The 15,342-nt window shown below is 38.0% G+C and overlaps 2 protein-coding genes across 4 annotated transcripts; one reads left to right on the top strand and one right to left on the bottom strand.

The window, feature by feature from the left end:
- The first annotated feature begins 722 nt into the window (after window positions 1-722).
- Window positions 723-11,896, top strand: hgs (hepatocyte growth factor-regulated tyrosine kinase substrate). 3 transcript variants are annotated; one of them, XM_055035059.1, is made up of 20 exons: window positions 723-913; window positions 3,027-3,111; window positions 3,202-3,277; window positions 3,778-3,870; window positions 4,648-4,765; window positions 4,884-4,936; window positions 5,080-5,148; window positions 5,286-5,410; window positions 6,031-6,151; window positions 6,490-6,588; window positions 6,684-6,779; window positions 6,884-6,922; window positions 7,560-7,724; window positions 7,829-8,042; window positions 8,117-8,289; window positions 8,368-8,508; window positions 8,600-8,783; window positions 9,042-9,172; window positions 9,265-9,447; window positions 10,646-11,896. In XM_055035059.1, the coding sequence occupies exons 1-20, from the start codon at window positions 877-879 to the stop codon at window positions 10,754-10,756; spliced, it is 2,313 nt and encodes a 770-aa protein (XP_054891034.1). In that variant the 5' UTR covers window positions 723-876; the 3' UTR covers window positions 10,757-11,896. The 3 variants fall into 3 exon arrangements, with proteins under 3 accessions (XP_054891034.1, XP_054891035.1, XP_054891033.1); XM_055035060.1 differs by having other exon boundaries at window positions 724-913; window positions 4,642-4,765; window positions 6,058-6,151; XM_055035058.1 differs by having other exon boundaries at window positions 724-913; window positions 4,642-4,765.
- A 91-nt stretch (window positions 11,897-11,987) lies between these two features.
- Window positions 11,988-14,833, bottom strand: zgc:103625 (methyltransferase-like 26 B). The gene is made up of 7 exons (XM_055035084.1): window positions 14,738-14,833; window positions 14,458-14,660; window positions 14,210-14,372; window positions 14,056-14,115; window positions 13,393-13,460; window positions 12,858-12,936; window positions 11,988-12,393 (listed from the first exon to the last, which is right to left on the bottom strand). The coding sequence occupies exons 2-7, from the start codon at window positions 14,655-14,657 to the stop codon at window positions 12,346-12,348; spliced, it is 618 nt and encodes a 205-aa protein (XP_054891059.1). The 5' UTR covers window positions 14,658-14,660; window positions 14,738-14,833; the 3' UTR covers window positions 11,988-12,345.
- Window positions 14,834-15,342: the final 509 nt, after the last annotated feature.

The following is a 15,342-nucleotide window of genomic DNA, read 5'->3' as shown; positions in this document are numbered from 1 at the left end:
CTCTTGAGAACTTGCTTGCTTGGTGAGGAGGTTCAGTTATTTGACTCAGGTGTGTTGAAGCAGGGACACATCTAAAAGTTGCAAGACACCTGACCTAGAGACCTGGATTTGAAGACTTCTCCTCTAGATCTTTAAGATCTGCTATGAGCTATCCGGAGGTCCAAATTAAAGCAGAGAGTAGTAAGGGCCTTTGCTCCTAAATTGTGTACCAGACTGTATCTTCACCTCAGTTCCTGCCCAACATTAGACATTTTTGAAAACCATTTGAAAATTCCGTTTTATTCCCTAGCTTTTAAACATAATGAGATGTGTCCATTCTTGTGTAATAGTTCTTACTAAAGTTTCTAATTTTATCCATATTAGCTGTTGCTTTAAATCTACTATGTAAATGAAAATCCAAGAAGTATGAATGTTTTAGCTAGAAACTGTAGTAATCTGTGTAGTACACAAAAATCTGACTTGGGAAAAATTGAGGAACCATTCAAAAAATTAAACCAGTTAAAATAGTTAAAGCAAAATGTGAAACAGTCTTAATTAGTCATTTAAACTGCTGACAAAACAGCATTTTTTTTCTTTTATTGGGGAGTTATTGCTGTTTTGTAACAGTTTTGTATTTTGTTTTAAAGTGAAGTAATAAAATGTTGATCACCTATTCCACTACAAATGTACTGCTCTTGTGATTTCATCGTTTCGTCGCTAGGGGGAGACGCCCAATGGCCGTCGCCGTCAGAAGCAGGAAGAGTTGTGACTAAAACACAGCTGTACGCCGTGGCTAACAGATAAGCTAACAGGCTAACCGCAGCGGTGGGTGAAAATATCAGGATCCGCTGGTCAAACGAAGCACCTCGTCGGACACTTTTAGAAACTGAATTGACAATGGGTAAAGGTGGAGGCACTTTTGAGAGGCTTCTAGGTGAGTTCACACATATTCCTTTAATAGTTATCAGCTTTTATTCAACCGTGAGTCAGAAAGTGCGATGTTTTACAGCATATTGTTTTGACAGGGGCCGTGGCTCTAAGGCCAGCTAGCTTCTTTTAGCTTGCTATTGTTCGGAGGCCCTGACAGACTCGCTTAATTTATTAAAACAATTGGATAAGGTTGGAGATACAATTTATGCTGTCTATTCAAACGCGATGTTCTCGAGTCGCGGAAACTGCGGTTAAGGTAAATCCGACTGTCGGTTGAATTCAGATGTGTTTGTCTCCTGAACAAAAGTATGGAAGCTAACAGTTAAATCATTGCTGATACCTACTATGTAGTTCTTTACATGTCAAAATAGAGGGGGAAAATATCAAATTGTAAGGTTGTCATTTATGTAACTGCTTAAAGTGTATTCTTTTTATAGATTACAACAAGTCCAGTAAGTAGCTGCTAGCGTGACATAATTAGAAACGAATGTGTAAACAGTATTTATAGACTCTCTTCTCAATGTAGTAGGTTAGTGACGGTAACATGCTAATTCTACATCCATTCATTTGAAATGATCAAAAAGTCATAAAATAAAAATGATTTTCTTGGATTAAGTCAGTTGGAGAAATTAAAATGATACGGGTACAAATTCCTATTTTTTAGTGACGGGAAAACTCCCAAGTTCCTTTTCACCAGGCTCTGACATACCCATCACCCCAAAAGAAATAAACAAATGTAATTTTTTAACCACCATGTTATTGCTGGTTCATCCAGTTCGACCTGCTGCTTTTCTTTTGCCATACCTATCCCCAAATTCAAAACACAGCAAGTAACAAAACCTTACTAGTCGAATGTGAAGGTTGGCAACCCTGCTAAATTTCAAAGGATACTGGTGAAGGTATTAAAGATTGTATTTGTTTAATAGCAGTATATCAAAATACATTGGAATTAAGTTTGTAAAAAGGTTTTTATCTCTATTACTGCAGACATCCTGAGCAACTTGGTGATTTGTAACTGATGAAAATCTTGTCTTAAAAAGTTTTGAGTCTACTGCTGGGGAAATAGCATTTCTTTTTCAAGAAATTATTTCTCTGTCAGTTTAATTATTTTTTGCTGCTTTTGTATTTCAGTGAATTCTGTGGATAAATAATCACAATTTAATTCAGTTATACATTATTTTCTGCATAATCCTCACTATTTTCATTAATTGTGGCTTATATTCTGATTTAGTTTCTTGTTAAGTATGACATATTATGATCCTTGGTCAAAAATGACTTTGCAATCTTCTGGAGGCAGATGATATTTAAAGTCATATAACCACATTTCCTGTTGACAGAGTGTAGATCATAAGTGGGTGTGAAATATGGTCCCTGCAAATGGTCCTGTTGTGAACAGCTTTTTTTCATCCACCAAAAGTCACTAAACTGAATAATGTATAAAAGCATCTCTAAAATGGTGAAGAATATTTAACTAAGTTGTTTACAAATAAAAGAAATTCCAAGGTTATATTTTCACCTGACATACTTCAGGTGAAAGTATGTCACCTGAAGCACAGAGTCTGTAGTTGTCAGCGTGATCATAAAGATACCCAGGGTACCTTCTGCTGTACTGGAGGCTCTCACACTTGCAAATGAAGTTTCAGAAGTCTTGCAATAAAGAAAGTCCTGAATTAATTTGGGAGCCAGAAGTAAAAAGGTGTTGAAGTTTGGATTCTAAAGGAAAGTTAGATTACACCTGTCAACTCAATATTTTAAATAATGTGGGTCAAAAAGCAACAATAAAGAAGCAACAATTATAATTCTGTACAAGAAGGTAATCTGAAACCAATCCAAGTGTGGGTCAGTGTTAAAAAGAAAGCTGTCCATTTGAGGAAAGAAAACAACTTTCTGTTTGCAACAGAAACAGGCTAAAATTTCCTCCAGACTATTCTGACCACCAGTTATTTTGAAATCTCACCAATCAGGATCACACAAGGTTTTAAAATGCAAAGGTTTTTTAGTGACAGATGGATAAAAGTTGATATCTGAATGATAAATGGCAAAATATTGTAATTGTTAAACTGTGATTTCCAAATCTTTTGAATCACTAAATAGTGAATAAATTTTGCTGTTTGCAGACAAAGCAACCAGTCAGCTGCTTCTGGAGACTGACTGGGAGTCTATTCTTCAGATCTGTGATCTCATTCGGCAAGGAGACACACAGTGAGTCCGTTAGTCTGATATCCTTAACTATCATATCTTTAGTATTATTTGACTTTTAAATGTAACAGTAAACGTTTTGTCTCCCTGAAGAGCCAAATATGCTATTGCTGCCATTAAGAAGAAACTGAACGACAAAAATCCCCATGTGGCGCTCTATGCACTTGAGGTAAGATGCTATAAGGGGGAAAATTAGAACTTTGCTCATGAGGGGAACTTTATAAAGTTTTTAAGATCCCCATGTTATTCATTTTAATCAACCATAAAAAGCACACTTCGTGTTTTCCTTTTATGTGTTGACAAATCCATATTTGTCATCTTTACAAATATAAATTTGTAAAGATGTCATCTTTACATTGTTTTGTAAAGATGTCATCTTTACATTGTCTTGTAAAGATGTCATCTTTACATTGTCTTGTAAAGATGACAATGCTACTACAATTGTGTACTTTTTGTTTGTAGTTTTTACAACTATTTTAAACATAGTGACAGAAAGCCTTCAGGTGTTCATCAGTTGCTATAAAAAACACAAACAGAATTTTTGGGGAATTGAAATAATAAATATGAGAATGTGAGGCTATACGGTATATGCCATTATGTTGCATTGATCACATTTTGGGATTAACAGCGTGAAGAATTACATTTAGGAAAACGGTCGTCTCTCTCCAGGTTCTGGAGTCGGTGGTGAAGAACTGCGGTCAGACGGTCCACGATGAGGTTGCAAGCAAACAAACCATGGAAGAGCTGAAGGATTTATTTAAGGTGGTCTTCTTCTGAATTTTAAAACAATTTAAATCTGTTCTGTCCCATTTCACTTGTTTTGAAATTTTCACTCAACTTTAATCTCTTATTTAACTTAAATTATGCAGTTTGACACATATTTGTTTCTTCATGACTGTATTCTATTTTGAAGAGTTTATTGCTTTAATAGACATTTTCCTGGAGTCAAGCTCGGCGTTGCTATATAATTCTCATATAGAATAGAATGGAATATACTTTATTAATCCCCAAGGGGAAATTATTAATCATTAGTATCTGGAAGAAATACATATTTGACCTTTCGACTAAAATATTTCTGTGCAACTTTACATTAGTTCTCTACTCTCCATATTTAAATAAAACATTTTTGAGAAATTGGGAAAGAGCAATTTTGATTTCTCATTATTGTTTCGTCCCTTTCTCCCCCTTTTATCTGACTCAATCAGTGCCCATTGCTCTCCTGCTGCTGCATGTGTTGCAGCATGAGCCAGCAATATCTGATTGGTTCATACGGCATCATGTGACTCTAGATTTTTAAGCGCATTCTTCTTACGACTTCCTGCTGAGGTAATTGTCTTGTGACATGAGTGTTTTCACATCACAAAACCAGCAGGGGAATTTCTCCCTTACTACTTATGGTCTCACTAAACGCTGTTGAATTGATTTGGCTTGTTATGACAACAAAAGTTGTTTTTATTTAAAAAAGAAAAGAAAAAGGTTCACTTCAAATGTGTTGAGGCTCCTTGTTGACTGTGATTTGTTCATTTCTATCAGAAACAGACAGAACCAAATGTCAGAAACAAGATTCTTTACTTGATCCAAGCCTGGGCTCATGCTTTCCGAAACGAACCCAAATACAAGGTGGTGCAAGACACCTATCAGATCTTAAAAGTGGAAGGTAAGTGTTCAGAAGCTTTATAATTATATAAATACTTGTATGACTTATCTCACTGGAAATGAAACCTTTTGTAAATTGCATACATTTTGTACTATAAACTGCTTTTTCTCATACGTAGGTCATGTATTTCCTGAGTTTAAGGAGAGTGATGCCATGTTTGCAGCTGAGAGAGTGAGATTTTTATCCTTTTTTAATGACTTAGTTTAGTGCTTTCTTTTTTAAAACAATAAAAATACATTCTTATTGCTGGATTGAGATAAAAAATATATATGTATGTTTCACCTTATCTAATACCTCATATTCACCTTCTGCAGGCCCCTGACTGGGTTGACGCTGAGGAGTGTCACAGGTGCAGAGTTCAGTTTGGAGTAATGACCAGAAAGGTGGGCTGGGCTTCTTCCTAACTGGGCCATATGAAGATTTTATGGTTTTTCTTCCTTATATCAAAGCGGTTGGTCCGGTTGACTGCTTAAAGTTGCAGTTCAGGATTTACTTGGATTTTTGCTCCTTGCTTTTCCAGCACCATTGTCGAGCCTGTGGGCAGATTTTCTGTGGGAAATGTTCATCTAAGTACTCCACCATTCCAAAGTTTGGCATCGAGAAAGAAGTGCGTGTGTGTGAGCCCTGCTTTGAGCAGTTAAACAAGTGAGTTTCCCTGACCAAAGTGCAGTAGTGTCTTTGAATATGAAACTGAAGTGTGTGTCGTCAGGCAGCGATGTTACGAACATGTAAAAACCATTTTGTTCCCACCACCACCCAGATACAAAAAGCACATTAATCTCTAAAATGAGATATGAAAATGTAGGCAAATATTATTTGCAGCTTCAGAGTATGATGACAGCAATGTTTCAATGTAAGCAGTAAACAACCTGCCATGTTTCTGAGCTTCTGGTAATATTTTGTAGCTGTGTGAATGTCACTGATTTTTTGTTGTTTTATGAATAAAAACATTTTTTTCCCCACTTTTTAAAAATCCATTTTGAGGCTTTTCCTCAGATTTTTGTGTCAGTAACTCCAACAACACCACATGCAAATGTTGACAATGTACTGTTTCTGAATTCAGTAATGCACAGATAATCATGTTTTGAAGTGAACTGTAATCTGTAGTTGTCTTTTAACTAGTAATTTAATAATTACATAAATATGTCCTGCTAGTGGTTGTTGTTGTTTGTTTTGTGTCTGAAGAGTCACACGTGTTTGCATCAGCATGCTCTTCTCTGATTCACAAGGTTGTTTGTCCTCCCTGAACCCCCTTTCCTTACCAGCCACCCCTCCCTCTCTCCTCCACTTAGGAAAGCCGAAGGTAAAGCCCCCTCCTCCTCCTCATCAAGCTCAACTGACCTGCCTCCAGAGTATTTGACCAGTCCACTGTCCCAACAGTCTCAGGTATTTACTTACTTTAGACTGTGAAATATGTCCAACTTCTAATTTGAATAGATTTGTTCAATGGAGAAATAAACACATCTTAATAAATATTTATTAACGAAATGACTGGTGTACAATTATTATTCATATAATTGATTTGAATCTAGTATTTCAAATCATGTACTTGAAATCAAGGCTGGATTTTTTGAAATTGTGAAGTTATGCTAGTTTTTTGGGGGTTTTTTTTACATGCTTTTACTTGCCTTGTAGACAAATTGTGTGACCATATTTTTTCCTTCATCCTTGGAGTGTTGAGTCTCTAATCTTTGGATGCTTTTCTTGCCTTTGTTTCTGACCAGATGCCTCCAAAGAGAGATGAAGCGGCTCTACAGGAGGAGGAGGAGCTGCAGCTGGCCATTGCTCTTTCCCAAAGCGAGGCAGAAGAGAAGGAGAGAATGGTGGGTTGGAGTTGCATGACTTAGTGACTAGATAATTCAATGCCAGTTTGTCAGATGGGGCAAAAAAAAAAACTAACTCATTTGGTCACTTGCAGAAACATAAGAACTCGTACTCGATGTATCCCAAAGCTGATCCTACCCCAGTGACCTCCTCAGCACCTCCAGTCAGCACCCTTTACACTTCTCCAGTGGTAATAACAAACATTTCTGTCATATTCATAAAACATATGACTGCTCATCAGGTACTTTATAAATGTTTACTTATGGATCACTTCTAAAAATTTGTGTGTTGCAGAACTCCTCTGCTCCGTCTGCTGAAGAAGTAGACCCTGAGGTATGTTCAGCACAATGCCTCGAATTTGAATAAATTTTTTATATAATCACTGAAGTAGTTGCCACTTTTGGTAACACTTTATTTGACGGGTTGTGAATAAGACTTATGACACCATCATAAACATGACATAACACCTGTCATGAGCATGTAATGAGTTTTCATGAATATTTGACTGTTGTCATTAAGTGTCATTTGATAAATCATGACACTTTATATTAAAAGTTGACATTATTCAAAATGTCTTCGTTGTGACAACTTGACATTGACCAAGAAGTCATAATCCGACATAAATGTGTTATGAAAGTATTACTGATTAAACTTTAGCTTTAATAACATACAGCTACATCATTTTTAAAGTTTAATCAGTAATACTTTTATAACAAATTTATGTCAGATTATGATTCCTTGGCTAATGACAAGTTATAATAACAAAGACGTTATCAATAATGTCAGCTTTGCATTAAAAGTCTCGTGATTTACCGAATGACACTTAATGACAACAGTCATAAATATTCATGAAGACTTACTCATGTTCATGACAGTTATGTCATGTTTATGACAGTGTCATGACAGTCTTATTCACAACCCACAGAATGTTACCCCACTTTTTCATTTTTAATTGTCTTTTTAATTCTAGTTGGCGCGCTACCTGAATAGAACATACTGGGAAAAGAAGCAGGAAGACGCTCGGAAGAGTCCCACCCCCTCGGCTCCTGCCCCCGTGTCACTGGCTGAGCCCCTTCCACCAATCAGCCAACCTGTCGAAAGTCACGTCCCCGTCCAACCCGTCAGCATAGTCGAGGTATGTCCAAGTTTTACACGGACGTCCAGACACACGTTAAACTGACCTGGCTCTATTGAAGCATCAGCTCCCTGCTCATGCCTTCTCTGTTGCTGCTTCCTCAGCAACCATATCAGAACGGTGAGTCAGAGGAGAACCACGAGCAGTTTCTCAAGGCTCTGCAGAACGCTGTCACTACGTTCCTCAACCGCATGAAGAGCAACCACATGCGTGGACGCAGCATTACCAATGACAGCGCAGTGCTGTCCCTCTTCCAGTCCATCAACAACATGCATCCTCAGCTGCTGGACATCCTGAACCAGCTGGACGAAAAGCGATGTGAGTTTCTGCTTTGTGAATGTCTTTCTGTCTAATGTCCAGTCCTTGAACTGTGATGTTCTGAATGTCGCCAGTGTACTATGAGGGGCTGCAGGACAAGTTGGCACAGGTGCGTGACGCCCGGGCCGCCCTCAACGCGCTCCGTGACGAACACAGGGAGAAGCTGCGCCGAGCTGCAGAGGAGGCAGAGAGGCAAAGACAGATTCAGCTGGCACAGAAGTTGGAGATTATGAGGCAGAAAAAGCAGGTAACGTTTTTGTCCTCTAATAACAGATGTGTTATTGTAATATTCATTACCATTTTAACGCTTTTCTTTGACCTTCAGGAGTACCTGGAGATGCAGAGACAGCTGGCCATTCAGCGCCTCCAGGAGCAGGAGAAGGAGAGGCAGATGCGTTTGGAGCAGCAGAAGCACACCATCCAGATGAGAGCCCAGATGCCTGCTTTCTCTCTGCCCTACGCCCAGGTACTCATTGCTTCAGTCCAATAAAAGAACACTTCTCCCAACAAACAAATACAACCTCTTTTTGTAAAATATTTTTTATTCTGTTATGCAGATGCAGTCTTTGCCTCCTAATGTTGCTGGAGGGGTGGTATACCAGTCAGGCGGTCCACCCAGCTACCCTGGCACCTTCAGCCCCGCTGGTTCTGTGGAGGGCTCGCCTATGCACAACATGTACATGAATCAGGCGGGGCAGGCTGCACCGGGACAGTACCAGGCCATGCCCCCTGCTCCCACAGGTCTCTAGTTTCACCAGAAAACTTATGTTTACAGTTTGTTCCCAGTTAACTCATAAAAACATGATTCTTTGAAATTACACCACAGTAAATTGTCTACTGACACCAGCTGCACAGAACATCTCGACCTCTGAGCCCAGCAGTGCTGTTATGCATATATTTCTTGATGAAAATGATGGTGTTTTAAGGTCAATAATCAAACCCACCGAAGTTGTAACATTTTAATGTGTGTGACCTTTTTTTTTTTTCTCTTTTTGACAGATCCCAACATGGTAAGTGCATATATGTACCAGCCTGCAGGCACCAACGGACAGCCTCCTCCAGGCCAGGCCCCGCCCACAACCAGCCCACCCTACTCCAACTATCAGCCTACGCCCACTCAGGCCTACCAGGTGTGAATGCCTCTATTCGAATGTTTGATCACTTAAAACTAAAACCGGTCCGTTTTAAGTGATGACGATTTTCTGTTCTATGTTGTGTGCAGAATGTTGTGTCCCAAGCCCAAAGCATGCCCCCCATGTCGCAGGCGGCTCCTACCAACGGGATGGCCTACATGAGTTACCAGCCGTACAACATGCAGAACATGATCTCAGCGTTGCCAGGGCAGGACCCCAACATGGCCCCACAACAGCCCTACATGCCGGGACAGCAACCCATGTACCAGCAGGTCGGTTAAATATTAGTGTATTCTTTACTAAATGTTCATTAATTACATTTTATTTTTAAACATAGCATTTTTCTCTTTTTTCTAGTTTTCTTTTATTATGTAGCCAGCGCATAGTCCTAATTCGGCTAAAGTGCTTTCAGAAGTCAGTATTGCTGAGGAAGTGGTTTTATATTAATGGAGTCCATCATGATGGTGTCATGTTAATGTTGTGGATAAAAGACTCAGCATTAGAGAGCCACAGTTTAGAGTGAGAGCTGTGACAGTACCCAAGCTGTTAAACGTTTAAACCAGGAAGTTCCTTCTTCGTGACAAATGGTGGGTTAGTCCCAGTGGTTGGGATGGCCACTTCCCTGTGTGAGAGGATCAGATAAGATCAGACAGAGCAGCCTACCGAGACGCCATCTGCTGGTAGAGAAGTGTCAGAGCAGTGCCCAGAGTTATACTGTGCTTTGCAAAAGTATTAATGTTTTGTCATGTTGACGCTATAGTTTCTTGGGGGGTGGAGGTGCATTTTATTTGAAGCTGTGCCTAGTAGAGAAATGAAAAGAAAAGGATATGTTATACAGGTAAAACTCTGAAGTGAGTTTGTTTGAACTGTGTCATTGATTTGTAAAACACCTTTTGCTGAAATTGTAGCAGCATATATTTAGTGGTATGTCTTCCAGCTTTGCTGATTTGGAAATAGGCTTTTTGCCATTCTTCTTTTCATAGTAGAAAGTTCCTGATTTGTTTACTTATTTTTTGTCTGTTATTTTTTTCATGGATTTGATTCCACTGGATTTTATTTGAGGTCATCAGAACAAAGAGCTTTGGATGCGGTTGCTAATCACTCACTTGGATTTTTACCAATAAATAATGTTAAAAACCAATTATGATATTAATCCACTTCACACTTATGAAAAATTTTATGAAAAGTACTGGATTTATGATGGAATGCTTGTAGCTAATCCAAAACTGATTTGTCAAAGTGTTTTGTGAAAACTATTGATTGCTGCTGGTCAGGTCACTTGTGCACTTTTTAGGTAGAGTAATTTCTCCCTAGGACTCTCAGGACATTTTAACATCGCATATGTGATTCCTGCAGACTGGTATATTAGCAAAGCTCACTCCTGCGACTTCTATTCAGAAATTCCATGTTGTTTTACGATGTCTTTTCATTAATCTTTGTTGTTTTACCTTTGTGTTTACGTCTTGATAGGTTGCTCCTCCTGGTGGCCCGCCGCAGCAGCAACAGCAACCCCAGGCACAACAGCAGGTGCCTCAAGCGGTTCCCGGCAGTGCAGAGGCACAGCTCATCTCCTTCGACTGAAAGCTCCCACTCTGCAGAGTTTCACACACTACATCTCTTATCTCTTCCTTTAACACCCCTTTCCTGGACTCAGAGGTTTCCATTTGGAAATATAAACTAAATTCCCACCTTCCACCTTGCTGTGATGTTGTGGCAAAGTGAAATGTTGTGATGATGTTGCAGAACTGTTGCTCTCCTTGCCTCTTCCCCCATGAAGTGAGGGAATATGGGGGTAAAGCTGCTTCGGAGAGCCCCGAACCCCACAACCCCCATTTTCTGTCATCTTCCGGCTGACGTGTATGTAGTATTTCTTTATTAAACGAATAACTGAAGCGCAAAAATAGTAATCAGTCATGTTCAAGATTACATGAATAAGAAAATATGATAATATTTAGAAGACAAAAACAAGACGAGCCTCTTTTGTTTCATATTTTTCTAAAATGAATCATTAGCACGTTGACTTGAGATTTTCTGGAATGGAAGTGGAATATTACAACCTGTTTTGTCAGCAACTGAGGAAACATCTGTCTGGTGATGAAGAAGCTGTGGATCAAGTGAGGGCTTGAGTTGTGAAAGCTGGCCATCATCTGGTTTTCCAGGTGTCCCTCATGGACACAAATTTGGTTCCTTCTATTTTGGGATTTATTTGTTGTGCGCAGTTTGGACAGTGGAGTGTCTGAATATAGTTTCTAAAATCTATATTTAAATGCATTAAAGGGATTCTATAGAAATGTTGTCTAACCCTTGTTGAATAGTTCAATAACTGCATTTTACTGTTGGCTACCAACAAATACTAAAATCAGCCTGGAAACCTTAACCACGACATGCAACCTTTTTTAAAATAAAATGTCAGCTGTTGCCAAGTAAAACATCACATGGCTGAAATAAGTGTAGATTTAATTCATGGTCATTCTGGTGTAGTAGTTGATCTGCGAAGAAAGTTCAGGTGCACACTCTTTCTCAAGTGTACTTTGTTGGTTTTTTTTTGTTTTTTTTAGAAATATGGAAATGCTCATAGTATGAAAATGTGCTGCATGTATGTATCACACTTTCTGTATCTCTTCAGTTTCCATGTGTGAACTTCTTTAATTCCATTGTTCTGATCTGACTTTAAAGTAATTTTAAAAGTATATTTAATAAACTTCAGATTCTTACTGTCAACTTGCTTTGATTTTTGTCTTATTTCCCATCTGGATTCATCCAAATAAATGCAAATTAAAGGATTTTAAATAAGGAAGTTGTGGTACAGAGATGAGATGTGAAGAGTGCATTTAATATTTTATAAATACCTGTGACAATACAAAAAACTTTTTTTCAGTTATTTACAATATTTAGAATGAACAAAGGAAAAAACACAAAAAAAATAAAATAAAGGTGTGGCAAACAAAACAGAAGCGGAGACCTGAAGGAGGAAATTACATGTTGGTAGATTACGTACATCCAAACAAACTAAACTGTATAAAATGTTCTCAGATTTCTAACATTATATGTAAGTAACCATTTCCACAATAATATTCCATCCAAAATTTGCTGAAGTGTATGGTTGTGATCTTTTAGTGCTCCTCTGTCGGGTGGATTTGTTAAATAATGTCTGCCTTCAGGGATAATCTTCAGAGTTTCCTAAAGATGAGGCATTTGTAGTAGTCTTCCATCTCAACCTGAAAGTAAAATTTCACATGCATAAACTATATGACACTTTTTTTGACGGAGTTTGCATAAAACTGACATGACATTATTATAAACATGACATAACATTTGTCATGAACATGAAGGAGTCTATGAATGTCTGACTGTTCTCATGGAGTGTCATCCGGTAAATAATGACACTTTTAAAGCAAAGTTGCTTTAAATGTTGGATTAAAAGTCCATTAAAGGAGCCAATTTTGCATGATTCTTTTAAAGCAGCTTTGCTTTAAAAGTGTCATTATTTACCAAATAACACTTCATGACAACAGTCATAGACATTTATAAAGACTTAATCATTTTCATGACAGGCTTTATGTCATGTTTATGACAGTGTCATGTCAGCCTTATGCACACCCTATAAAATAAAGTATTACCAAATATATCTTGGTGTTTGTACAGGAAACACATTGAGAGTTTTTAGCACGTTATTTCTCACCATTCTCTCCAAACGCAACCCGTTTCCGTAAGCCTGCTGTCTGAGGACATCCAGGTCTGGAAGACCCCACTCTGGATTCCTGTCCAACAGAATGAAGCTTTATTCCAGCTGTTATTTAAACAGTTGTGTGTTTAAATATTATTTTTACCAATCAAATCTGTTTTTATCCGCCTTCCGCTAAATCATGTCAACGTGTAAAGATGTTCAATATCAGTTAACTTTAAGAAGTACGTATCGAATGTAGAGGCAGCTGTTTATTAATATTTCAGCAGCTTGTTAATGGGTTTTATAAATACTTTTTGGAACACAGTACCTTTGAGAACATTCAAGACTAATTTGGTCCAAAATAAAAATTAGCTTGATATTTCTGCCTTAATTAAAAAGTAAATTCCTCACACTTTCAAAAAGATCTTAAAATACACAATAAAATAGCAAAGAAGTCATCTAACGTCCCAACATATTTCCAACAATGTTTCTGAACATTTTGAGCAGCTCCATCATGTACATCTAAACAACAGAAACAGTTTTTACTCACAATTTCCTCAGTTCTTCATCCAGAACTTCATTACAGCTTGGTGTAATGATGCCATTAACGGCATAGACCTGAAAAATATTTAGTAAGGTGTCAGTTTTTAAAGCCTGTTGTAGGATCATGTTTTTGTACATTGTGACCATAACCATAAATGTCGTATCAGTGGATGATAAGCAGCTTTTGATATATGAATAAAAGAAATGAGGATTAATTTAGCAATTTTTAAGTTAGTCTAGATTTATTGTACTTATAGTGTGAACCATCTGAGATGTTTCAAATTGTTTCAAGGCACTGTAATCTTAGTGAATATAAACCTCTGATTTTAAAGAAAGTCATATTAATCTATAATAAAGCTCCTCATTATTCTATTGTGGTAATTCTGACTGACACAAACATTAAAAATGTGTCTTTTTCTTCCATTAATACATGAACACATATTTTTGCTCTCTGTGGATTAAAGTAAATTCACATTTGTGCACAAGATGTTCCCTTTAAAAATTTACTCAATCTGTGTGGATGAGAAGCCGTTCAAATGGCTCATTAAAATATCCAAATGACTGCGACATTTATAGCCATGATGACTGAATATCATGAGCTGACTTTAACTGTATGTTCAACTTGATGATGATGTGAAGTGTGTAACATAGCAAGTTGTTCACAACATACCCCATATGTTATCAAAAGGCCATTTGGTTTGAGGATCTGTCCTGCTCCACTGATTACACCCTTGGAAAAATATTAGATGCAAAAGGGACATTGGTTATAAATGTCTGAGCTTCTCAAGAGTGGCAGATTTCCAGCTGGTCTTTCAGACGCTGACCTGTGCTGTTTTGAAGGAGCTGTACTGCAGTAGGTTAACGGCGATAATAACATCACAGGAGTTACAAGAAACACCCGCCCATTTGTCCCAGGGCTCACTTGCATCCAGCAGGACTGGCTGCAGCACAGTTTTCACATGGGTTGCAGCTATATATGCCTTTATGCTGAAAATGAATACACATCCCTTCACTTTTTACATGACTTGTTGGGAAAAAAAACAACTAACTTACACTTTTGTGAGAGACAAACCTGTCTCGGCACTCCTCTTTGATGTCCGATGGCTGCCAGGTAACGAAAGGCAGCTTCAGTGCAAACCGTATGACATGCTGTCCTGTTCCGGAGCCGATCTCTAGAGCAAATAACTGCTTGTGAGACTGACCGTCCAGCACGTCTTCAAGCACCTCACAGATACCCTCCCAGTTCCTCTCTGCCTGGGGAGACAGCAGCATGATCTGGAAGAAAGATAGAACAACGGGTCGAATCTTTATCTCAAACGTATTAATCTCTTATACCAAAGGTTACATCTTACCCTCTCTTGTGGTGGTTTACAGAGTTTTTCTAAGAAGTGACATATTGGTGGAGAGTGGTTGGGTGGCTATGACAGCAGATGGGTTGACAGATTACCTGGTTAAGAGGATTCACTCTGTGCTCCACCCCATGGTAGTTAGGCGAGGACACAAGCGTAAATTGAGGACAAAAAATAATATAAATACAAAGATGCGTTTGAGGAGCGTGATACAACTAATTAAGTGAAAACAATGTTTAATGTTTCACATTAAATATTTAAATTACTGATTTGGCTCAAGTTATTTTTTTCAGCCACAAATTAAATGTTGTGATTTTTTTTTACACTGTATCAAATATTAATAAAAGGACAGTTGTTAAAATAGTTTTTTTTCTAACAACCCAAGTGCATTTTATAACATCACAATTGTTAGTGAAAAAAAAACTTATGTCAATTCACCATCAAATTAAAGTAAAATCCAAAATCTAGTGGTAGTGATGGGCTCACTGAACAATTACAAAGTCAGCCTTCTATACGCTGAAAAGTATTTCCAGGATTTAAGGACTAATGACCCTGCAAGATATAAAGAAACTCACCTTTGCGTTTACTGGGACGGTGTTCACAAGTCT

Source organism: Poeciliopsis prolifica, unplaced genomic scaffold (genome assembly GCF_027474105.1).
Source record: "Poeciliopsis prolifica strain line A6 unplaced genomic scaffold, Auburn_PproV2 SCAFFOLD010, whole genome shotgun sequence".
NCBI classification, from domain to species: Eukaryota; Metazoa; Chordata; class Actinopteri; order Cyprinodontiformes; family Poeciliidae; genus Poeciliopsis; species Poeciliopsis prolifica.
This window is presented reverse-complemented; position numbering and strand designations above follow the sequence as displayed.

Excerpts from the sequence above, each read along its gene's own strand:
- hgs (XM_055035058.1), top strand. The coding sequence starts at position 877 with ATGGGTAAAGGTGGAGGCACTTTTGAGAGGCTTCTAG. Across the intron at positions 5,411-6,030 it reads TGCTTTGAGCAGTTAAACAA|CCACCCCTCCCTCTCTCCTC; the intron begins GTGAGTTTCCCT and ends TTTCCTTACCAG. Across the intron at positions 8,290-8,367 it reads TTATGAGGCAGAAAAAGCAG|GAGTACCTGGAGATGCAGAG; the intron begins GTAACGTTTTTG and ends TTTGACCTTCAG.
- zgc:103625 (XM_055035084.1), bottom strand. The coding sequence starts at position 14,657 with ATGCTGCTGTCTCCCCAGGCAGAGAGGAACTGGGAGGGTATCTGTGAG. Across the intron at positions 14,116-14,209 it reads GCTCCTTCAAAACAGCACAG|GGTGTAATCAGTGGAGCAGG; the intron begins GTCAGCGTCTGA and ends TATTTTTCCAAG. Across the intron at positions 13,461-14,055 it reads GCCTTTTGATAACATATGGG|GTCTATGCCGTTAATGGCAT; the intron begins GTATGTTGTGAA and ends AATATTTTTCAG.